This window comes from Danio rerio, chromosome 9 (genome assembly GCF_052040795.2).
Source record: "Danio rerio strain M-AB ecotype USA chromosome 9, GRCz13ab, whole genome shotgun sequence".
Taxonomy (NCBI): domain Eukaryota; kingdom Metazoa; phylum Chordata; class Actinopteri; order Cypriniformes; family Danionidae; genus Danio; species Danio rerio.
In genome coordinates, this window is record NC_141029.1 from 32,625,448 (window position 1) to 32,645,557 (window position 20,110).

General features: G+C 35.8%; 1 protein-coding gene and 1 long non-coding RNA gene across 6 annotated transcripts in view; one reads left to right on the forward strand and one right to left on the reverse strand.

Moving 5' to 3' along the window:
• Nucleotides 1–20,110, forward strand: part of klf12b (Kruppel like factor 12b) — a 97,334-nt gene that overhangs the window by 67,023 nt on the left and 10,201 nt on the right. For 4 of the 5 annotated variants that reach the window (XR_015498695.1, XM_087265787.1, NM_001109865.2 and 1 more), the window contains 3 exons: nt 2,914–3,415; nt 10,608–10,743; nt 19,240–19,397. Coding sequence is in view for 4 of the 5 variants with exons in the window: in XM_087265787.1 (XP_087121913.1) it covers nt 2,914–3,415; nt 10,608–10,743; nt 19,240–19,397 (796 nt within the window). In the remaining variant the exon portion in view is untranslated. The remainder of the gene's footprint in view (nt 1–2,913; nt 3,416–10,607; nt 10,744–19,239; nt 19,398–20,110) is intronic. The other variant, XM_087265789.1, reaches the window with a different exon arrangement.
• LOC147835333 (uncharacterized) lies at nt 13,994–16,306 on the reverse strand. Its single transcript, XR_015499623.1, has 2 exons — nt 15,055–16,306; nt 13,994–14,646 (listed from the first exon to the last, which is right to left on the reverse strand). It is a non-coding gene; the product is annotated as an uncharacterized LOC147835333 (long non-coding RNA).

Below are 20,110 nucleotides of genomic sequence, written 5' to 3' on the forward strand. Positions count from 1 at the left end.
GCAACCGGCCAACTGGATGTGATGCATTCCTGTGTTGTCTAAGCAGGTCCATGCCTATGAGATGAGAAATACGTTTTTTTTCTTCTATATTTAAAAAAAACATTTCTATTTAAAAAACAAGTAATAAAAAAAATATTTTTTTATGTTGTCTCCACATTCTCTCCAAAGTTTTTAATGCAGTCTATGAGTTTCTAGAGAGTAAAGGCTCTTGCTTTTGAACTCCTTTATTTCAGACACTGTGAGAACAGCTTCTCTCCCATGGTGCATGACAAAACTAAAAGTTCTGTACGACAGCCACAAGGAGGTGTATTCCGACAGTCATGTCCAAATGTTGTGTGCAGTGGAAAAGCGGCTGAAGTAGATGCTAAATGCGCATGTGAACAGTTTCTAGACTCTTTTGCATTTGTCCATTTTCTACCATTTCCAAGGGTAGTCAAAAATGCATTAAATCGGATTGCTTTCGTTGTGTAACCGCTCATGAGGTCAAATGCATTCAAACAGCCACAAAAGACCACCTACTCACCTAACACTTGACTTGCATCTGTTTAGAAAAAGCGGACCAAAGCAAGGTATTCATACTTTGTTTTATATTCTGAATAAGCATGAGCTCCTCACGAGTATAGTTCTTGATTATTTGCTGGTTTTATTTTCAGCGTTCAAACAGAATAAAACGTTGAAACAATTCAGATTTCTTTGACTAGTGTAAAGAGAGGAGATGAGGTCTATTTGAGAAGGAGGTTTGTCTCAATGGGGCCGCAAAGGCCTGAGGCTACAGCGGCTGCAGGCACAGATCCACACAATGTCCTATATACACACAAACAAAAAAATATAAAGCCTCTTAAGCATACCCTGAAGGGAACATCACAGAATTCAATAGAACTAGAGCGAGAGTTCACTACAGACAAACACTGTACCGTATGGTCTTTTTAAGCAGGAAATAAATAGGGGTTGCATCGCTGTTCAAAAGGATTTTCTCAAGGAAATGACTGGTTTGTCTTTTCTATAGGAGCACAAAGCATCTCTTAGGTGCTACAGAGGCAGGTTTTTCAATTAGATAGTGAGTCTGTTAAGCATGATGCTGATTGGTCATTAGATGCACCACCCTTCTCTTTCATACCACCCTCATTAGCAGGTTGCTGATTGAATGCTATGCTAATAGAAATTCACTCACTAGGTTTGATTCTTCCCCTGTTTGTGCAGCTGTGCAGTGCATTTTGAGACTGAAATACTAAAAATGGCTCAAATCTGACTATATCTTGCAATTATGTAATAATAATAATAAAAAAATGTGACAGTAATAACAGTTTTATATAAACTAAAGAATAGAAAACAAATTGTATTTCACTCAAGGGTTTTAGGGTCATTTGAGTTTGTGATGGATAATTATAAAAAGAAGAAACTGAACAAAGAGGACAGGTTTGAAGTATTTCTTTTAGAGCTGGGCGATATTGCAAAAAAATAAAATAAAATAACTATAACTATAACTATATATATATATATATATATATATATATATATATATATATATATATATATATATATATATATATATATATATATAAAATATTGATAATGATTGATTTTTTTTAACAATACATTTAGGAATATTAGGAGTTTTTGTTTTTTGTTATTTAAACACTTTGTTAATTTACCAACATTACTAAGGCAAATAGTTTTAATAGTCAAAAACAAAAATATTTAAACAAAATATATTATCTCTTTATAATAAAATAAACATAAGTGTAAAGGAGACTCTTAAACTTGATATATAAAATGTTACAAGGTGTGTGCAATGGTAAAGTGTAAATACTGAACAATCAAAGCAAACGTTTAGGAATGAATAATAATGATACAGTAAACCTCAAACTCTGTCAACAACACAAATCAGGATAACTAAATCTAAACTTTCAAGTAAAGGAACCAACCATCATTGCAGCACGCATTCAAATTCAAAAACTAACCCTTTCAACTGTCCCACAACTGACTTTTCAGTTTATTTGCCAACCTTTTAATCCCATGACAGTCCCACCAGTCAATAGAGTAGAGCTTTTTCACAGTTTCATTGTGCTGCTCTTTTAGCCCAACAACTCCTGAAAGAGACTAATCACCATTGTTGTCAGTACTGTCACACTTTGCAAAAATGGCTCTTTTTGTTCTGAAAATACTGTTCTTTTCTCTGCCCAGTCGAATCTGTATTGTAACCATGACCTTTAGGTCATGTGTCCTGACCTGTGACAATGCCCTTTGAACCCTGGATGACCCAACCAGTTTTTTTACGGCTCATGTCAGCAAATTTAATAGCCTGACATTTGTTTGTTTTGAATTCAAATGCAGTTTTATTGTACCACATACTGCTGATTCATGGGCCGGTAACGCTCAGGCTGACTCCATGTGTCCTGAGTAAAAATAGTATGAGCTCAAGGGGGAGAAACTGTAATCTGCTACAGGCCCACTCAGGCTGCATAAAGAAAAGTGAGTCTATAAACAAACTCGAGCTGTGATTCTGCAGCAGACCGTTTATCACATCTGCCGTCGCAATTCGAGAACTTTTCCCCTCAGTTTAATGAGCTGCTCTGTCATGATTAGCCGCCCGCTCAAGAGCGATCATTTCACTGCACATGCTTACGGCAGAGAGGAATTTTTTGTCTGCTAGTGCTTTATTTACATGTTTTTTTGGGAGACAAATGTGGGGAGCTGACAGATCCTGTCTAAACAACGATGTTGTTTTTGTTAGTATTATTTCGTCCATGTTCTGGACTTCACAAAAGAAGGTCCAGAAGACACAATGCGACAATTGATTTATGAACACACAACTTGTTTGAATTGGATCTAAAGCTAAAATGATTCATGACTACTAATTCAATTTTTGATCAATCTAATTGCCACTTACATTTGTGCGTTTGTTCCTTACAGTCACCCAAAGTGCACGGCTATCCAGATATGGAGGCAGTGCCGCTTCTGCTCAGCAAAGTAAAGGCAGAACCTCCAGAAGACCTGCTCTCATCTGATCAATTCCAGACCCAGACGGAGCCTGTGGACCTGTCCATCAACAAGACACGGACGTCATCTCCTTTATCCAACAACTCACCCGTTACCTCAGCCTTTTCTCCATCCTCTTCTTCATCATCTTCATCCTCACCTTCCGTCATTGCCTCCGTATCATCTGGAATGCCCTCTGTGTTGACATCCGGGTCCTTAGTGGGCTCTTCTCATGGAGTTAGGGGCCAGCAGTTTTTGCATATCATCCACCCCGTCCCCCCTTCAAGCCCCAGTAAATTGCCCAGCCAGGTGCACCGTATCCCTGTGGTGGTGCAGTCGCTGCCCCTCATGTACACCACATCCGTACGTTCCCCGTCCACCCTCAGCTCCACCATCATGTTACCTCTCCTGGATGAGGCCAGGTGCCAGGATAAAGGTGAGAATCTCTTTTGGGTTTGATTCATTTTTTATTTTGCTTTAGTTCCACTGTTCACTTGATGCTTTAATGAAACAGGTTGGGAGTTTGTATTTGAGAATTACTTACAGTACTTGATCACTCCCGTGCCCCTGGGTGAAGCATTGCCTTGAGGGGAATGCTGAAATCTGATGAAATTTGGATCACGGGAGGAAATACATAGCTGGAATGAGGAAAACACACGAATGCTGATTAAAAGCATCTGTTTCGTTCATGTTTGTTTTTGGAAAATACTAGCTATAGACAACAGCATCTCTCTGCCCTTTCTTCAGGGAAAAAGCACAGCAGAATTCATAATGACATGCAGATATGGGGTTGATTGTCCTCAGCTGCCTGTGCATTTCCTGCTGTTAGGGAGTATGTGCTGTGTGTCTTCTTTCTGAAGTGCAGGTCACAAAGTAAAAGCCTAATTCCAACTCAAATAAGCAGCAAGGGGAATGAATATCCTCCACCAGCCAAATACTAGCACTGTTTGAGCAATGGAGAGCAGATTTGATTTGTGTATTGTTTAATGTGGTGCTTGACCTGTAAAGACTGATTTATACTTCTCCGTCAAGTGTACGCGTATGGTCCGGTGCAGCCTTCGCGAGGTCGCATGTCCCTCGCTGTGGCTGATGGCGACATTGACGCGCACTTCTCAAAAAATGTAACTACACATCACAACGATGTGTAGTGCAAGCTCTGTGATTGGTTGGCTTGTTATCAGTGACAAGCGTGGGCGGTGCTGAGAGCCCCGAGCCCGATGAACCGAGTGTTTACAAGTGTCGAGTCCTGTGGAGTAGCTCAAGTAGGAAACTTTTGTTATGTGTTTACCTTATGATTAAAGTTGTTGCATGTCTGGTGGTTCCTGCCTTTGAATGAGTGAGTTTTTAGCTACTTGTAGCTTCCTGAAAAAAACTAAACATCTGCGAAGAATCTCGACACAGAGGAACATAAAAACCTCACTGCCAGCTAGCATTTCAGAAGTGTTATTGCAGAGCAACACAAACAGCACACAGACGTATAAATGCACGACTGTGCACAAGACAGGCACTGTTGGTCATGCCAATCACTCAATGCAGAAGTATAAATCAGCCTTAGTTTGACCGTTTTCTGACATTTATTATTCCACTTCATTTCAAAAACGAGCATCTCAAATTGTCATTTGGCAAACAATGTTGTCTAAAGAAATCGCCACTGTCTGAATGATCTGTTAGATGGCAACCAAGGAATTGAAACTTCAAATGATTGTAAACACAATCTCATTACACCAAAATTAGATTTGACAAGCAGCAATAAAAAAAACTTTACTTTGACATCAGTCACAATTTGACATTTGCTGAAAATGTTTATGAGAGAAAATTATTACAAAAATGACGACTATCTTAGGGGATACATTAGACATAAATAATAACCATAATAGTATTTATTATTTATTTCCCATAATAAACCAATTAAATTAAATATATAAACTTTATTATATATTTATACAATATTTTTTTCTTTTTATATATATTGCGATAGAAATACAATTTAACCAGATGACTTAAATAACTCTGGAATATTTGGAAAGTCATTAATTTAGATTGGTTGGGATGATTTTATAGGGGATTAAAATCTAAATTTATTTTATTTCATTTATTATATACTTATGGTAAACAAACTACAGTCATATATAAACACAATAGAGCAAATGCCTTTATGGGTTTCTGGGGAGCATCTAACAGTATTTGGCTACAGAAATTGAGTATTCAAATGTAAAATAGCATTGCATAGTGTTCATCATATACATTATTTAATAAAATTAATCTTTATAAAACTTATTTATGTACTTAAAATACTTTAAATTCTTTTCAAAGTCACAGGCCATATAAACACATGCAGATGATAAACATTCACTCTATTATGGTTAAATTCTGCAGTGTCTCCACAAATCTCATGTGTCTTTCTGGTCAACTATAATCCTAACTCAACATTGCATATCTTGCGATATGACTATTGCCTACAGACACAACGTGATAACAATGCCCTAATGATATATTGTACAGCCCTATTAGTGAGATTGTAAAAACGTCTACTACTTTCATAATGTCCACATAGCTAAAGGCCTCCAAAGTTGAAGAAACTACCATAAATACAATAAAAATATATTTGTATCTCACAAAACAGATGTTATTGTAGAATCCTTAAGCAGATGCAACACATTGTCTGGTGGGTGAGAAATTCCGTTTCTCACCCTGTAATTACAGCTTAATCCTTTTTCTAACAAACAGAATAGTGAAATTGGTTTATTCAGACACAGAGTCAGAGTTGTTGTCTAAAATCCAGGGTCATGCAGACAGGTCTCAGCCCTTCACTGCATGCTCTAATCAGAAGCACACATCTTGCTCTGTGCCTTCCCAAACTCTGGAGACGACCTCACCGACGGCACTCTGGGACTGCTGTTTAGGGCTGGTTTCCTGTAGGGTGAGTTTTAACACTATGGCTCAGAGCCACGATGCTCTGGGTGTAGCTGTCAAATGGTGTTCGGCTGGAGCGGAGGGCACAAGAGAGCTGTTTGTTGCTCAACCTCTTGTTTATCTGGGAAAGGGTGTCTGTCCCAAATGATTGGGCAGGGCTAGGCATCCTGCGAGCTGGAAGAGGGATTTAAATACTGGGTGTCTCGGTCAGCTTCAGGGGAGGAAGGAGAGGAAAAACAAGGTTTGCATAATGGGGTGGGGCGGATATTGAAGATGGGTGGCACCGCGAGCAGTCAGGCACATAGACACATGGACTCCACCCAAAAACCTCTGGAGCAACACAGAGGAAATGGGGTCAGATTTGGGCGGGGCGACGATGATGATAGTAAGGCTGATATTTAGATTCTACCACTGTTTTGAGGAAGATGTATGCACCTTATGTTCTGAAGTGCACAGACCTGCAGTGTACTAGTAAATGTGCATGAATGGATGTTTTCGTCATTGCCGGTGGCAGCTGGAAACACAATGGACAGCACACTTTCTCTTGCATACCCGCGTACAGGTTGGCAGGGGGAGGTGGGAAGGGGTGTGCCCTTCTCCACAGCTCTGTCTCCGGCTGAGTTTCCATGGAAACAAGCTACGGCTGGAAACAACAGGAGAAAGAAATCATGGGGTTTGCTTCTCCACCTCTTATGAACTCCGCTTTTGTCATTGCCTTTATATGGACATTTTTAAGGAATATCCAGGCAAGCTGTGTGCTGGAGGTAGATTGAATGGATTATGGTGGAAAGAGTCAGACAAGGCAGACTGTTTCATTTGTGCTCTCTTTTGAGGGTGTCTTTCCATGCTGTTTACTATATCCAAGTTCTTTTTGTTTTCCTAATTTTGTCTCACATCTTTTATTTCAAGTAAATAAGAAATTAAAAACTGCGTAATAACTGAGAAAACCTTGCAATTGCAGATGCATTTAATAAAAATGTAATTAATAAATATAATATGTCAACAAAAATAAAGCTATTAACTGTTTTAATAATAAATACAATGTGATGTAAGTTAGAATATTATAAGGGATGGGCATCTTCGATTAATCCCCCAGTCTTAAATAATACAAATAAAAAAATAAATAATTTAGTTCATTTAAAAAATCGTGGCAATCACACAAAGTACACAAATATGACCCCAAATCTGTTTGAACATTGCCCTTGTGTGTGTCACAATAATACCGGAAATGAATGAAGATATAGTTGTGAGTGGTTTTGCATTACTCTCTATACAGAGGTCATAACTGATTTGTTTCTGTCTGAGTCAACAGATTGGCAGAGGAGAGAGAAGAGCTTCAGGCTCTTGTAATGTGTCCAATTAATCTTTCATTGAAATCCGCCATCGGTTTTACTAGCTTGATAAAGCTTACAATCACTTGTTGTGTAGAATTTACCCTTGGCTAATAGTACAAACCAATTAAAGATAAAGTCTATAGACATTTATATTTCGTCACCTTAGAATTATAAGGTTCTATCTTTGGGATGTCTATAAGATTTTCACTGACATCCCAAATTTAGCCTTGTTTGAGCCAAGCTGTTTACGTTTGGATGCATATTAGACGGCTATTAAACACAAAATTGTTTGCTGGGTTGTTTCTCAAAAATGGAGTGGTTGTCTGTTGTCTGTCTGTCATAGGATTAGATGTACTGCATTTATTTGATTATTATCAAAAAAGAAACAGTAATATTTAATGCGTAAGTCAATTTTGCTGCTCAAATGAAATTTCTTCCTCTTAAATCGTTATTGAAAAACCTAGCTGCCTATTATCTAGTGGAAACAGTGACACTTTTTAATGTTTTTTTATATTGTAAAATTGATATTTTAACATCAACATGTGTGATATGATTTATTGGATGCATCGGAATCACAAAATAATTACAAAAGCCTGCTCTTATTGTAAGAACATTGATTTATTGTTATTTTTTTAAACAATCAGTCACACTAAATAACCACTGACAATCCACAGCCCTAATTTAAAAGTCGTACTCTACCTGAGACCAAATAGCTGGCATCTTAAGTGTTTCCATCATTCATACAGAAATTCACAAATTGGCAGCATAACAATGTCCAGGGACAAAGGGCGAGTGGCAGCACAGTGTGTTCGCTTTTAGAGGCTCCTGGGGTGTCTGATCGCCTGTGCTGGTGACAGGCCCGCAGGACACTCTGCCCTGGGCTGATTGGGAGACAGCCTGGATACCTCTGATCCGGGATCAGCTCTGACAGACTGCTGAGAGAGCAGCGAATTAAAGCGCAGCCCTGCAGCCTGGGCAAACCCAGATTAACAGAGCCTGCTCTGGCTCTCTCTGGCCAATGACATACAGTACAGTAATCAGAGACTGAAAACAGGACATACAGCAAGACATGCTCAAAAAAAGAATGGGTGTTTGATGACAAACTCTCAAACAAGCACACGCCTGACAAGTGTTGAATTAATTGTTCTAAAAATCTTGTCGCAAAATAGACAATATTTTTATTTAAAAAAATGTATGTAAGGCAACATGGTGGCAAGAAGGTCACTGGTTCGAACCCCGGCTGGGTCAGTTGGAATTTCTCTGTGGAGTTTGTATGTTCTCCCCGTGTTAGCGTGGGTTTCCTCTGGGTGCTCCAGTTTTTCTCTACAGTCTAAAGACATAGGTGAATTGAATAAACTTAATTGGCCATAGTGTATGTGTGAATGAATGTGTACGGATGGTTCTCAGTACAGGGTTGCAGCTGGAAGGTCATCTGCTTTGTAAAAAATATGCTGGATAAGTTGGCAGTTCATTCCTCTATGGCGTCCCCTGATGAATAAAGTGACTAAGTCGAAGGAAAATTAATGAATTAATGAAAATATATGGTGACGCAGTGGCACAGTAGTAGGTAGTGCTGTCACCTCACAGCAAGAAGGTCGCTGGTTCGAGCCTTAGCTGGGTCAGTTTGACATTTCTGTGTGGAGTTTGCATGTTCTCCCCATGTTTGCATGGGTTTCCTCCGGGTGCTCTGGTTTCCCCCACAAGTCCAAAGACATGCGCTGCAGGTGAATTGGGTAAGCCAAAATTGTCCATAGTGTATGTATGTTTGCGAAAATGAGTGTGTATGGGTTTTGCAGGGATGGTTTGTGGTTGGAAGTGCATCTGCTGCGTAAAACTGGATAAGTTGGCAGTTAATTCTGCTGTGGTGACACCAGATTAATAAAGGGACTAAGCAGAAAAGAAAATGAATAAACTAAAATGGCAGTTTATATATGTATTTATTTAACTAGTTAGTCAGTTCTAAGTTGACCCTCCACAACATCAATTAAATGTCAAATAGGTTCTTTTGGGTTTCATTCTACCATTTTATACCAGTGTTTCGTAGCAGTAAATGGTAAATGACAACAAAAAAAAACATTACAAATTGCTCACAAGCTTCCACATATTTCATTTAGTACTAAATATAGTAATACTTAAAAGTAGACCATAGCTTAAATCTATGTGTTCAAAAAAGTCATAGTCTAATTCACATTTCTAAAATTTCATTATTGAAATAAGACAAAATATGAAATAAATGCTAATAATAATAAAAACTATTAATACTATAAAAATCATAACATCAATAAAAATTCAGTAATATTAATCATATAAAAATATTATTAATCTTAATACCATTATGACTAATATTAATACAAATAACAAATGAATTAAATGAAAAATATAAGCTACGTCAGTTCATACAGCAGTGTTATTGTGCCTGCTATCAATAAAAACATTTTTAATACACACCTTTTAACTGTGGACTTTCAATAAATACACTACAGTATAATTCCCCCCACCTCATAAGTATGACATTCAGAAATTTTATTCTAAAATTAGCCTTATGATAGTAAAAATGAGTAGAAAAATAAGGCATTAAAAAAAATAATTTGAGAAGAGAATTTCAGATGCCGCTTTTGCATCATATTTATATACAGTTGAAGTCAGAATTATTAACCCCCTTAAATTTTTATCCCCACGTTTATTTTTTCTCCAATTTCTGTTTAATGAAGAGATTTTTTTTCATATTTTCAAGACACTTAAAAGACACATGCAGCTTAAAGTGCATTTGAAGGTTTAACTAGGTTAGTTAGGTTAAATAGGCAGGTTAGGGTAATTAGGCAAGTTATTGTATAAGGATGGTTTGTTCTGTTGACTGTGGAAAAAATATATAGCTAAAAGGGGCTAATAATTTTGACCTTAAAATGTTTTTTTTTTTTTTTTTTTTACTACTTTTATTGTAGCTTAAATAAAACAAACAAGACTTTTATCAGACATACTGTGAAAATTTCCTATGCCTGTTAAACATCATTTGGGAAATATTTAAAAATAAAAATTAAAAGGGGGCAAATAATTCTGACTTCAACTGTATATATTTATAAGTACGTATTTGGGCATTTTAAATGCGTCAAACATTAATGCAAAATGCATGATAATGCTTCCAAGATAGTCGTTGTGACCTAAATGTGATGAACAGAAAAATGAAATCTGTTAAGAATAAATTGACCTCAGGCACATGGAGGTGCCAGAAGTTGAAGAAACACCCTGAATTGTTTTGATAATTTCTGCTTATGGTGGTGTGGCATATTGTGAGCTTCTGAACTGGTCTGCGCGGCCTTAGGCAGCTCGCATATTACAGTCGTATAACTAACCTCCTCCTCTGTTATTTTCCCCCTGCGGCAGCACAAACAGACCCCAATGGCCTGTCGCCAAGACAAATCAAAAGTGACAGTGATGATGACGACCTGCCAAACGTGACCTTGGACAGTGTTAATGAAACAGGATCCACGGCGCTGTCTATAGCACGAGCAGTGCAGGAGTGAGTACTCTATAAACATACACTGACTGCACACTATAACATATGCACACTGACAATCTGCTGAGACATACTGTAATACTGCACTGAGTTGACATCAGCATGTTGCGTTTTTATTTTTGGTTTGTGATTTTGAAGTTTTGTATCTCATTTTATTTGAAATTAGCCTCTGCTTGTCAAAGATGATATTCAAAGGGCTTTCTATTTATGCAAATATTTAGTTTTTTATTAGATTAAAGTGGTTTACTTATTTAGTTTTTAATGTTAATGTTTTGGTAATTTGGTTGGGATTTTATACAATAAGTCAACAGTATTAGATGATTTTTGTGTTTTAATTAATTTAATTTAGCTATTTTAACTTTTATAAAAATTTGATCAATAAAAACAAATATGGCTATTGCTTTGGGTTCAACTAAATACAAGTCTAAAAAATAAATATTTCCTTTACATCTAACTAAAATTAAATAAAATGTATTTTATTTAAAAATCTGTCTATACTTTCAATTAATTATTATTTTATTTTTTAAATTTAGATAATTTAATGTTAAATTGAACAAAATTAGGAAATATAAATATTAATTACTCTCAAAATAATAATTTGCACAGCTTCATGTTGGTCCCAACCCTGCTTGACTTCTTTCCTGTGAAATATAATATGGTATATGCAGTATGCAGAAGGACTTTTAATTTTTCAGTAACCAGGGTCAAGTGCTTCCGGCGAATATCCCGTTACAAAATCACCACGTTTAACGTTTGTTTATCTTCACTGCCTGATTGATATATGACATAATGTGGGTCTCAGAATGTACAAGAAGCACTGCAAAAAAAAATAAATAAAATAATAATAATAATTTTCCACACCATGACTTTAAAATATGGACATTTATTTTACTCCAGTATATTCAATAAAGTTTCTGAGCTAGCCTGCTGATCCTGACGGGCAAAACGGCTTTTCATGTCGTTTTACGCTTGAACCACCCAAAAAATGCTGAATTCTATATAACTGAATGTATTTTAGTTACAATACAACATCAATGCTGTAAAAGAAACCGTATAAAATTTAAAAGTCACATGAACCGTTCAACAGAAGTATGGGAAGAAACACTTGCTGTGCATATACTCTATTGAAAAGTGATTTGTTTTGTCCCTATAGTGAATTTAATTCAATTAATCTTTATTTCTATAATGATTTTACAATGTAGATTGTAAAATTTCAAAGCAACTTAACATAGAACAGGTTCTAGTAAATTGAAACTGATTCAGTCCAGTTTTCAGAATTGAAGTTCAGTTTAGTTCACTTCAGTGTAAAGTGTGTGTTTTTTATTATACATCATAATGTCATTCAGATATTCACAACAAGATCAAGAATAAACTACTGAACAATCTAAAGAAAACTCTGCCATTAATACATTGAACTTTTAAGTTTAAAATGAACACCTGAAGACACTCTATAAACTGTAAAGCCTTTCATTCATGGACATCATTTTTTAAAATAACATCTCTAGTTGTGGTCTCCCATTCTTGGCGCCACAGCTCCACGTGTGTTCGCTCAGATGAGGTAGTCGTCTCTTTAAAGACAGTGACATGATCAAAACCAGAAGACTCTCAAGCCTGCAGGCCATAAAAAAAATCTAGTTTTCCATGAGCCAGTCCCCCTACCAGCACCCTGTTGTCCGCCTGTTATTTAGGCAAATGGTTTGGAAAGTATTCCAGGATTCCTCTGTATGTCAAAGCTTCTGCGCTCTCAACACATAAGCGTTTTCCTTTGCTTCGAATGTGTTGCAGACGAGGACTTTGGCCCCCGGTGTATTAGAATGCCCCCTAAAAAAACTGTTAAACCAGGTTTACAGGAAGGGTGTTTTTGGGAGATCTGCTGCTCCTGGCTGTTTGGAGAGACGGAGGAAGAGCCCATGTGTGCAGCTGGGTTCATTCTAGCATGTGAAATAAGATAACATTGTGGGCAGCGTCGCCACAAGAATAACAGCGATAGCACAGCGGACTCAATGGACGAGAACAAATAAGCATTTATCACATCAAAGACGTGTTTGGTGAAGAATATTGTTGTTTAATTGGGTCAGTGTTTTTTTGCGCAGCAATCGAACTGGAAAATTTAGAAAGACCAGGCAATAAAATACAGTCTACGTTCGAGCTGCACCAATTTGGATGAAATCAGGATTGCTTTTTGTTGTTTGTTTTGTTTTGCATAAGATCACGATTCTCCTGCGTAATTCTGAATAGACCACAAAAAAAAAAAAAAAAATGACTACACAGGGTTCCAACAAGTTAAAGAATTTCTAAAATATCATGGAATTTTCGACAGTTGTTCCAGACATTGAAAGTGGAGTATCAGGGATATTGTTTCTCACTTAATTTTTTTCCAATAATTAAAATGTAATTAAATAAGAATAATAATTACAATTTAGTTATTAAGTATGGGAGAGAGAGAGCATTTCTCATTCAAGCAAACAGTAACAATAAAACTTTCTAAATTCCATTGTTGTTATAATAGTGTCTATTAACATCATACTTAATTATATTCAAGCTAAAACTGTTTTAATATTTTGCTGTTTTTGCATTTACTAGATGTCATAGATATTCAGCTCTTTAGTCAGTGAAAATTTGACTTAAAGTATGAACCGTGACTAGAAGCTCAGACTTTTTAAATTTATTATTTATAGATATTAAATATCTTCTTTTGTGTTAAAAAAAAACACAAAAAGGTTTGGAACAAGTAAAGGGTGAGTAAATAAGGGCAAAATTTTCATTTTTAGGTGAACTATACCTTTAATATACAGCTGTGATCATCAAAAACAGAGAACCCATTAGGGTTTTTGGCAGGCTTGACAAGGTCTCATATGACTAAAATAATCCCCTGGGCTCACAGGCCTTTCAGATGCCAGTCACGGGCGACCCAAAATGACTCAGTCTCCACTATAAGACCGTTCTCACCACCGGACGACCAAATTTAGGAGAGAGCAACTGCCAGCTCTGCACTTCATTTAAATATCCACGTGTGCTGTATCACAACATAGCTCTCTGAGTGAGAGGACAGATGCTGATATCTGCCTTTAGGCTGCTGATGTCAGTTTTATGCATAAAAACCTTGAAATAACATTGTCAAAATAGTTATTTATAAAATCCTTAATTCATTGTGCACATTAGAATAATTTAAATAAATATCTCTGTTATAATATACATTTTTATAATGTTATCAATACACATTTAAAAATATTTATTCATTTATATTAATAGCATTTTATTTTATTTTATATCTTTTAATTACATTTTATTTTACACAGTATCTACACCTACAGTAATCTAACTCACTCTATCTGCTTCGCTGTACTTGTTCTCTATCGTTGCTCTTCTCAGCCTGCTTTCTCTCTGTGGGATTTTCGGATGAGTTGCAGGTCTTGTTGTGACAAATGTTTAGCATATCAGAGAACACCCAGAGCAGAAAGCGCACTGCACTGGTCACTCTGAAGGAAGAGAAGAGACAAAAACACAGCTCAATTCAGCCTGATTTAAACAATTCCGCATACAGAAGTCTTTATACATCCCACCGCCTCAACACAGAAACAGAGACACAAAAACAGAGGCAGGATGGCAGGGGGTTCATGTTCACACCAGAGTTATTGCAGTTGTTTTTGACGTAAAGCAACAAGTAAAACCACAGTATTTGAGGATTTGGTTGTATGCAAAATCGGGATCCAACCAACCAGAAGATCATCTTGGTAGACTCAAAATGACTTTTGCTGCTTGTTCAAACTATATTAAAATGTGTTGAAACAACTCATTTTCTTATATCTCATATATAGATATATATAGTTGAAGTCAGAATTATTAGTCCCCCTAAATTATTAGCAACCCCCCCCCCATTTATTTTTAATAACTCATTTCTCATAACTGATTTGTTTGATCTTTGCCATGATAAAAGTACATATTATTTTACAAGATATTTTCCAAGACACTTTCATATATATATATATATATATATATATATATATATATATATATATATATATATATATATATAACTGTTTGTGTGTGTGTGTATATATATATATATATATATATATATATATATATATATATATATATATATATATATATATATACACACACAAACAGTTACTTTCAGTAAACGTTGAGCTGTTGACTTGGGTTTTACAGTAAGATGTACAGATATGGTATAGATTAGGGGTGCCCAAACTTGGTCCTGGGGGGCTGGTGTCCTGCAGAGTTTACTTCCAGACAGCCGTTTTTTTTAAGCACGTTGGAGCTAAACTCTACAGGACTCCGGCCCTCTAGGACCGAGTTTGGGCACCACTTGTAAAGATGGAAAGAATTATAAATTAGAAGACGTCTAGTATACGAGCATCTAAACACAAAAAAAAAAGATGAATCAACTATTACATTAAACAGAATAAGCATCTTTACCTGTCAGGTCATTTTGAATTTTCAAGCCATTTTCCACAAGTCTGACTACTCTATCAGTATTTATGACAGTGGCGTCCCGTCCGAAATTTATCAGACAGTAAACATCCTGTGAGAGTTTCCCTCTGAAAATCTTTCCGCTGTAAATCCTGTCACTCCCCTCATGCTCCTTCACTCCCTCTGAGCTTCTCCTACCAGCATCAGCCAGTTTCATCTTGCCACCAACTTTGTCTCACAGAAACTTGCTCTCACTAATTTTTCGGAGCAAAAAAAAAAACAACCTGCTTGGCTCATTGCCTCTTTCTCGCCTTCTCTTTGTCTCCTCGTCTCAGTTTCATTTCTCCCCTCTTGGGTCTCTCTCTCTCTCTCTCTCTCTCTCTCTCTCTCTCTCTCTCTCTCTCTCTCTCTCTGAACTGCCTTAGAAGTGTCTTGCTCTAGGTCCAAAATCATTTTAATCTGGTCTAATTTTGCAATGTTTATATAACACTACCTCTAATAGAGCTTGAGCTTTGCTTCTAAGGGCCCTATTAGGAATGACACAAGTGTTGTTTTGCAAGTTTCAGCCTGGTATCAATTTAATATACTACGTTTTTTTAACTAGAAAATGCATTTGTGCCCATCTGTGTGCTTATGGGTGTGCAGGTCTGAAAAGGTGTGTTCTGGCGCATTGTTGACATGCTCCTATTTTAGAGCAACTGAAATAGACATCACCATTGACTAACTAAACGCTGGTCTAAAGTCATCAATGGTGCAGTTTTATTTATTTTCTTTGTCACTTAATGAGCGCATTAAAATGTCTTTATGTCATAATGGTTAGTCTAACCTACCTATTTGCAAAAATGATAAATGAAAATAGGGAATGTGCCATGGTGTGACGGGTAACTCAATCGTAAGTAGAAAGAGAAAATTAACTTTGATGCATGTTTAAGACAAGTTACACCCAAAACACACCAATAACTCATTAAGAGAATAATGACGACCCTTTTAGTCTATGCGCTGGGCATGCAAACCTTTTTTCCCATCCTTAAAATAGCTACAATTTGGATTCGAATATGGCCTAAGTCCACATGCGCTTAGATTGTTAAAATATAGCCCATAGTATTTTTTTAGTTAAGTGTTTAATTTTCAGAAAAAAAAATTTCAAGTGATTTTGTCAGTCTGCATTTCTTTTCTATGTTTTTTTTAATGTCGCAATAAGCAGTAAAAAGACATTTATTCAAAACAAATAATTCTTAAGTTCTTAAAGTCTTAAAATTGACTGTGAGACTTGCAGGTATGCTGTTTTTATCCCTTATTCTTTATTATTGCAATCCTGACAAAAATTAAACAATTTATGAAAGCTGCTCTCTGTAGTCATATTGTGTTGAAAACTTTTCAGGTTTTGACCAACTAAAAGGTCAATAGCTAGAAGTTACACTATTGTAGAGTTGTAGTAATTTAACATTCACTTACTTATCACTAAGGCCAGACAGAATCTGCGGATATTTTTTGCTTTTTCTGCACAGAGTTTTATAAAGAATCTCCGTATAATAATCTGCGGAAATAAAAACAAGTAATTAACAAACTTAAATAAACTTTTTAAACTTTTGTTTAATGTTTACCATGCAAATACAATTAGATCCACTTAATTGGTAAAAAAAGCAAGTCTCTCATATAATAGATCTACTAAAAGACAGAAAATATTACTTCACAAACTGTATTGTAATCAAATAATTTGAACATTTTCATATTAGTCAATAATATCACTAAAATTAGTTTCAATACTGAATAAATATATATCTACACAGGTTTACACAAATAAATAAATAGACGCAATGATGGGTGAAAAATTAGCAAAAATCTGCAAATTTCTGCTCGTGCAGATTTCGTGTGGGCCTACAGTACTTATCAGCAAAGCTCTATTTAGTTTACAAGAATAAACCATCATCTTCATGTGCACAAACACTGTCTCCAAAGTCACAGCAAGGCAACAAGTCGGCAGCTTAAGCTTTTGGCCTGAGTCGTATAGCGTTTAGACTCATTTCTGACACATTGGCTCATTTCCGCTCAGTCTTCGCTTGGCAGCTCACCAACACCAACAGGTGACCCAGGAGCAGGGAAAGACGAGAGGAAGAGGAGTCACTTCACTGGAGGGATTTAGTCTGGCTCTTCCCCCTCTAGGCCCGCTTTAACAGTCCCTCCCAGTCCATGCCAATCAGCAGAGCAGGGGACATGAGCTCTTATTACCTTAGAAGGGAAGGCCAGCGAGGACAATGTAATGCAATTAGGCTCTCCTCTGTCTCTACCTTTGGAGGAAATGGAATAAAACGACTCCCTTTCTCTTTGGAACACAGCATGTCCTCACACTTACGTGGCTCTCTGCTCTTCTCCAACAGTTCTGTGAGCTCATTGGTTAATTTCGTGTAAAAATCCTCTCAATGAGAGCCAGATTTACAGTCTGAAAGCAGGCCCTCCGTCTGGAATGGCAGTAATTAATTTTTTTCCCCCACAACAGTCACAACAGATAGCGTGTTAGTACTATGCAGTTCTGTTCTGTTCATCTGTTATATTGTGTAACGTTAATCATGTAGAGGTATTCACTAACATTGTACTAACAGCAAACTAACAAGCAACAAATGTCACATTGCTGTAAGAGTTATTACTTGTTTTTTGGAGAGAGATACAAAAAAAGACCGTTTTTGGCCTGTGAGTATTTGTGTTGAACCATAAAAATACATCAGGCCTACAGCACCATCTAGTGAGACTTTAGGAAGGGCACAGTAGCAAAATGGGAAAGAATAAAAATGTTTTAAATTAAAACATAACTTACATTTTCTGTTTACATAAAAGGGTTTTGCCCTGTATTTAATAAAATATTATTGTGCCCTGTATTTATTAAAATATTATTGTGCCATATATTTATCAAAATATTATTGTGCCCTATATTTATTCAAATATTATTGTGCCCTATATTTATTCAAATATTATTGTGCCCTATATTTATTCAAATATTATTTTTCCCTATATTCATTGAAATATTATTGTGCCCTATATTTATTAAAATATAATTGTGCCCTATATTTATTAAAATATAATTGTGCCCTATATTTATTAAAATATTATTGTGCCCTATATTTTTTTCAATATATAAAAGAATAAGTGGTTAAACTATTTTAAAAATCCAACCGTAAAATGAAACAGAAGACTTCAGTGTACAGATTTTTATTAAAAACTATTTGCTGACAAATGTTTAAGATAAAGATAAATGAAAATAACATTAATCTGAAGAATTTGTAATTAATATTATTTTTTACTTGTGTTGTTTTTGTCTTTGAAACATGCAATACTGTTCAAATATGTTTTAAGCAATCTACATTTTTATTAAGCAGTAAAACATCCTCAACATTGACGGTAAGGATATTCCTCTTCAAAAAAAGATGTACTAATTTCGACAGTGATATAAAAAAGCTTAATTTCTCAAGGACCAAATCAGAATATTATAATTATTTCCAGAGGATCAATGGAAACTAAAGTCTGGAGTAATGACACTGAAAATCCAGCTTTGCCAATTAGGAAAATATTTAAAATGTGATACGTTAGAACAAAAACAATCATTTCAAATAATAATGTTATTTTTTTTACATTATTATACTATTTTTGCAATATATTTTTATTAAACAAGTACAGCAAACAAGTAGAGACTTGTGATAAAACAATAGACATTTCTTGCTGTCATTTTCTTTTTTATTACATTAAATAAAAAATGCAAATTAACATTCACAGCTCAGGTGAAATATGATTTATTTTGCTTTTACACATATTGCTCTGCTGCTGCTGAAAACAGCAGCTTGAAACATTGCAAGTCATAAGGGTAACCTGTTTAAAACACACGGTCTAAATTAAAACGGATGGTCTAAAGGCTTTAAAACGCATGGTCTAAATATTTACACTTCAAAATATTGTGGTCATACAGTCATTTTCCACAAGGTGGCAGCAGATATCTTGTTCACATGCTTATGTGTCTATTCATACACATCATACACAAAGTTAGTTGGCTACTCAAAGTGCATCTTTCTTTCTCAGTTCCATGTCACCATTCAGTATTGAGAGCATTCGACGGCCACCGCCACCTGAATCTCCAGACTCAAAGAAAAGACGCATCCATCGCTGCGACTTTGCAGGCTGTAATAAAGTTTATACCAAGAGCTCCCATTTAAAGGCACACCGGAGGACACACACAGGTTAGTAGGAAATTCAATTCAATCATAGTTTCAGTCAATTCATTCAGTTTAAGGTGTCTTGATGTTAAGGTTGTGCAATAATATTGGGGGAAAAAACTTTTCAGTATAGTTTGACATGTTTTCAGTAGCTACAATGAAGCAATATTTGGCTTATCATGGATAAATAACCATCACTCTAAATTTGCAAACACTTTGCTGAAAATTTCTGCCTTAATGATTAAATGATTAAACCTTTTATTAAAATTAATAGTTAGTTGGTGCAATTGCCCAGTGTAGGGCTGTGCGATTTGGGGGAAAATATGTAATAGCAATTTTTTTTTCTTTTGACAGATATTGCAATTTGATTTGCGATTTATTTTTGTAGTCAAGTCATGGCAACAATTCTGCTCCAGTTCTTAAAAATTACTTGTTCTTTTTCTGTGACTTTGAAAAAAAAAAATCCCATATTACTAATGCTGTTTTTCTATGACATTAAATAGTCTACTAATGCTTCTGAAGCAGCAGACGTGATTATCCCATTTGTCTGTGTTTCCCTGTTTGTGTTCTTTTGTTTTTATTGTGGGCTTTCCACATTGTTCAGTTGTGCAATTTTGATTGGGCAGAATGAAAGTCTGCTTACTCAATTGGCTAGTAAGACTATACACACAAAGACCAGTAGTGCATTTGCTCTGGGAGAGGGAAATTAAAAAAAAAAAAAAAAAATTTATATATAT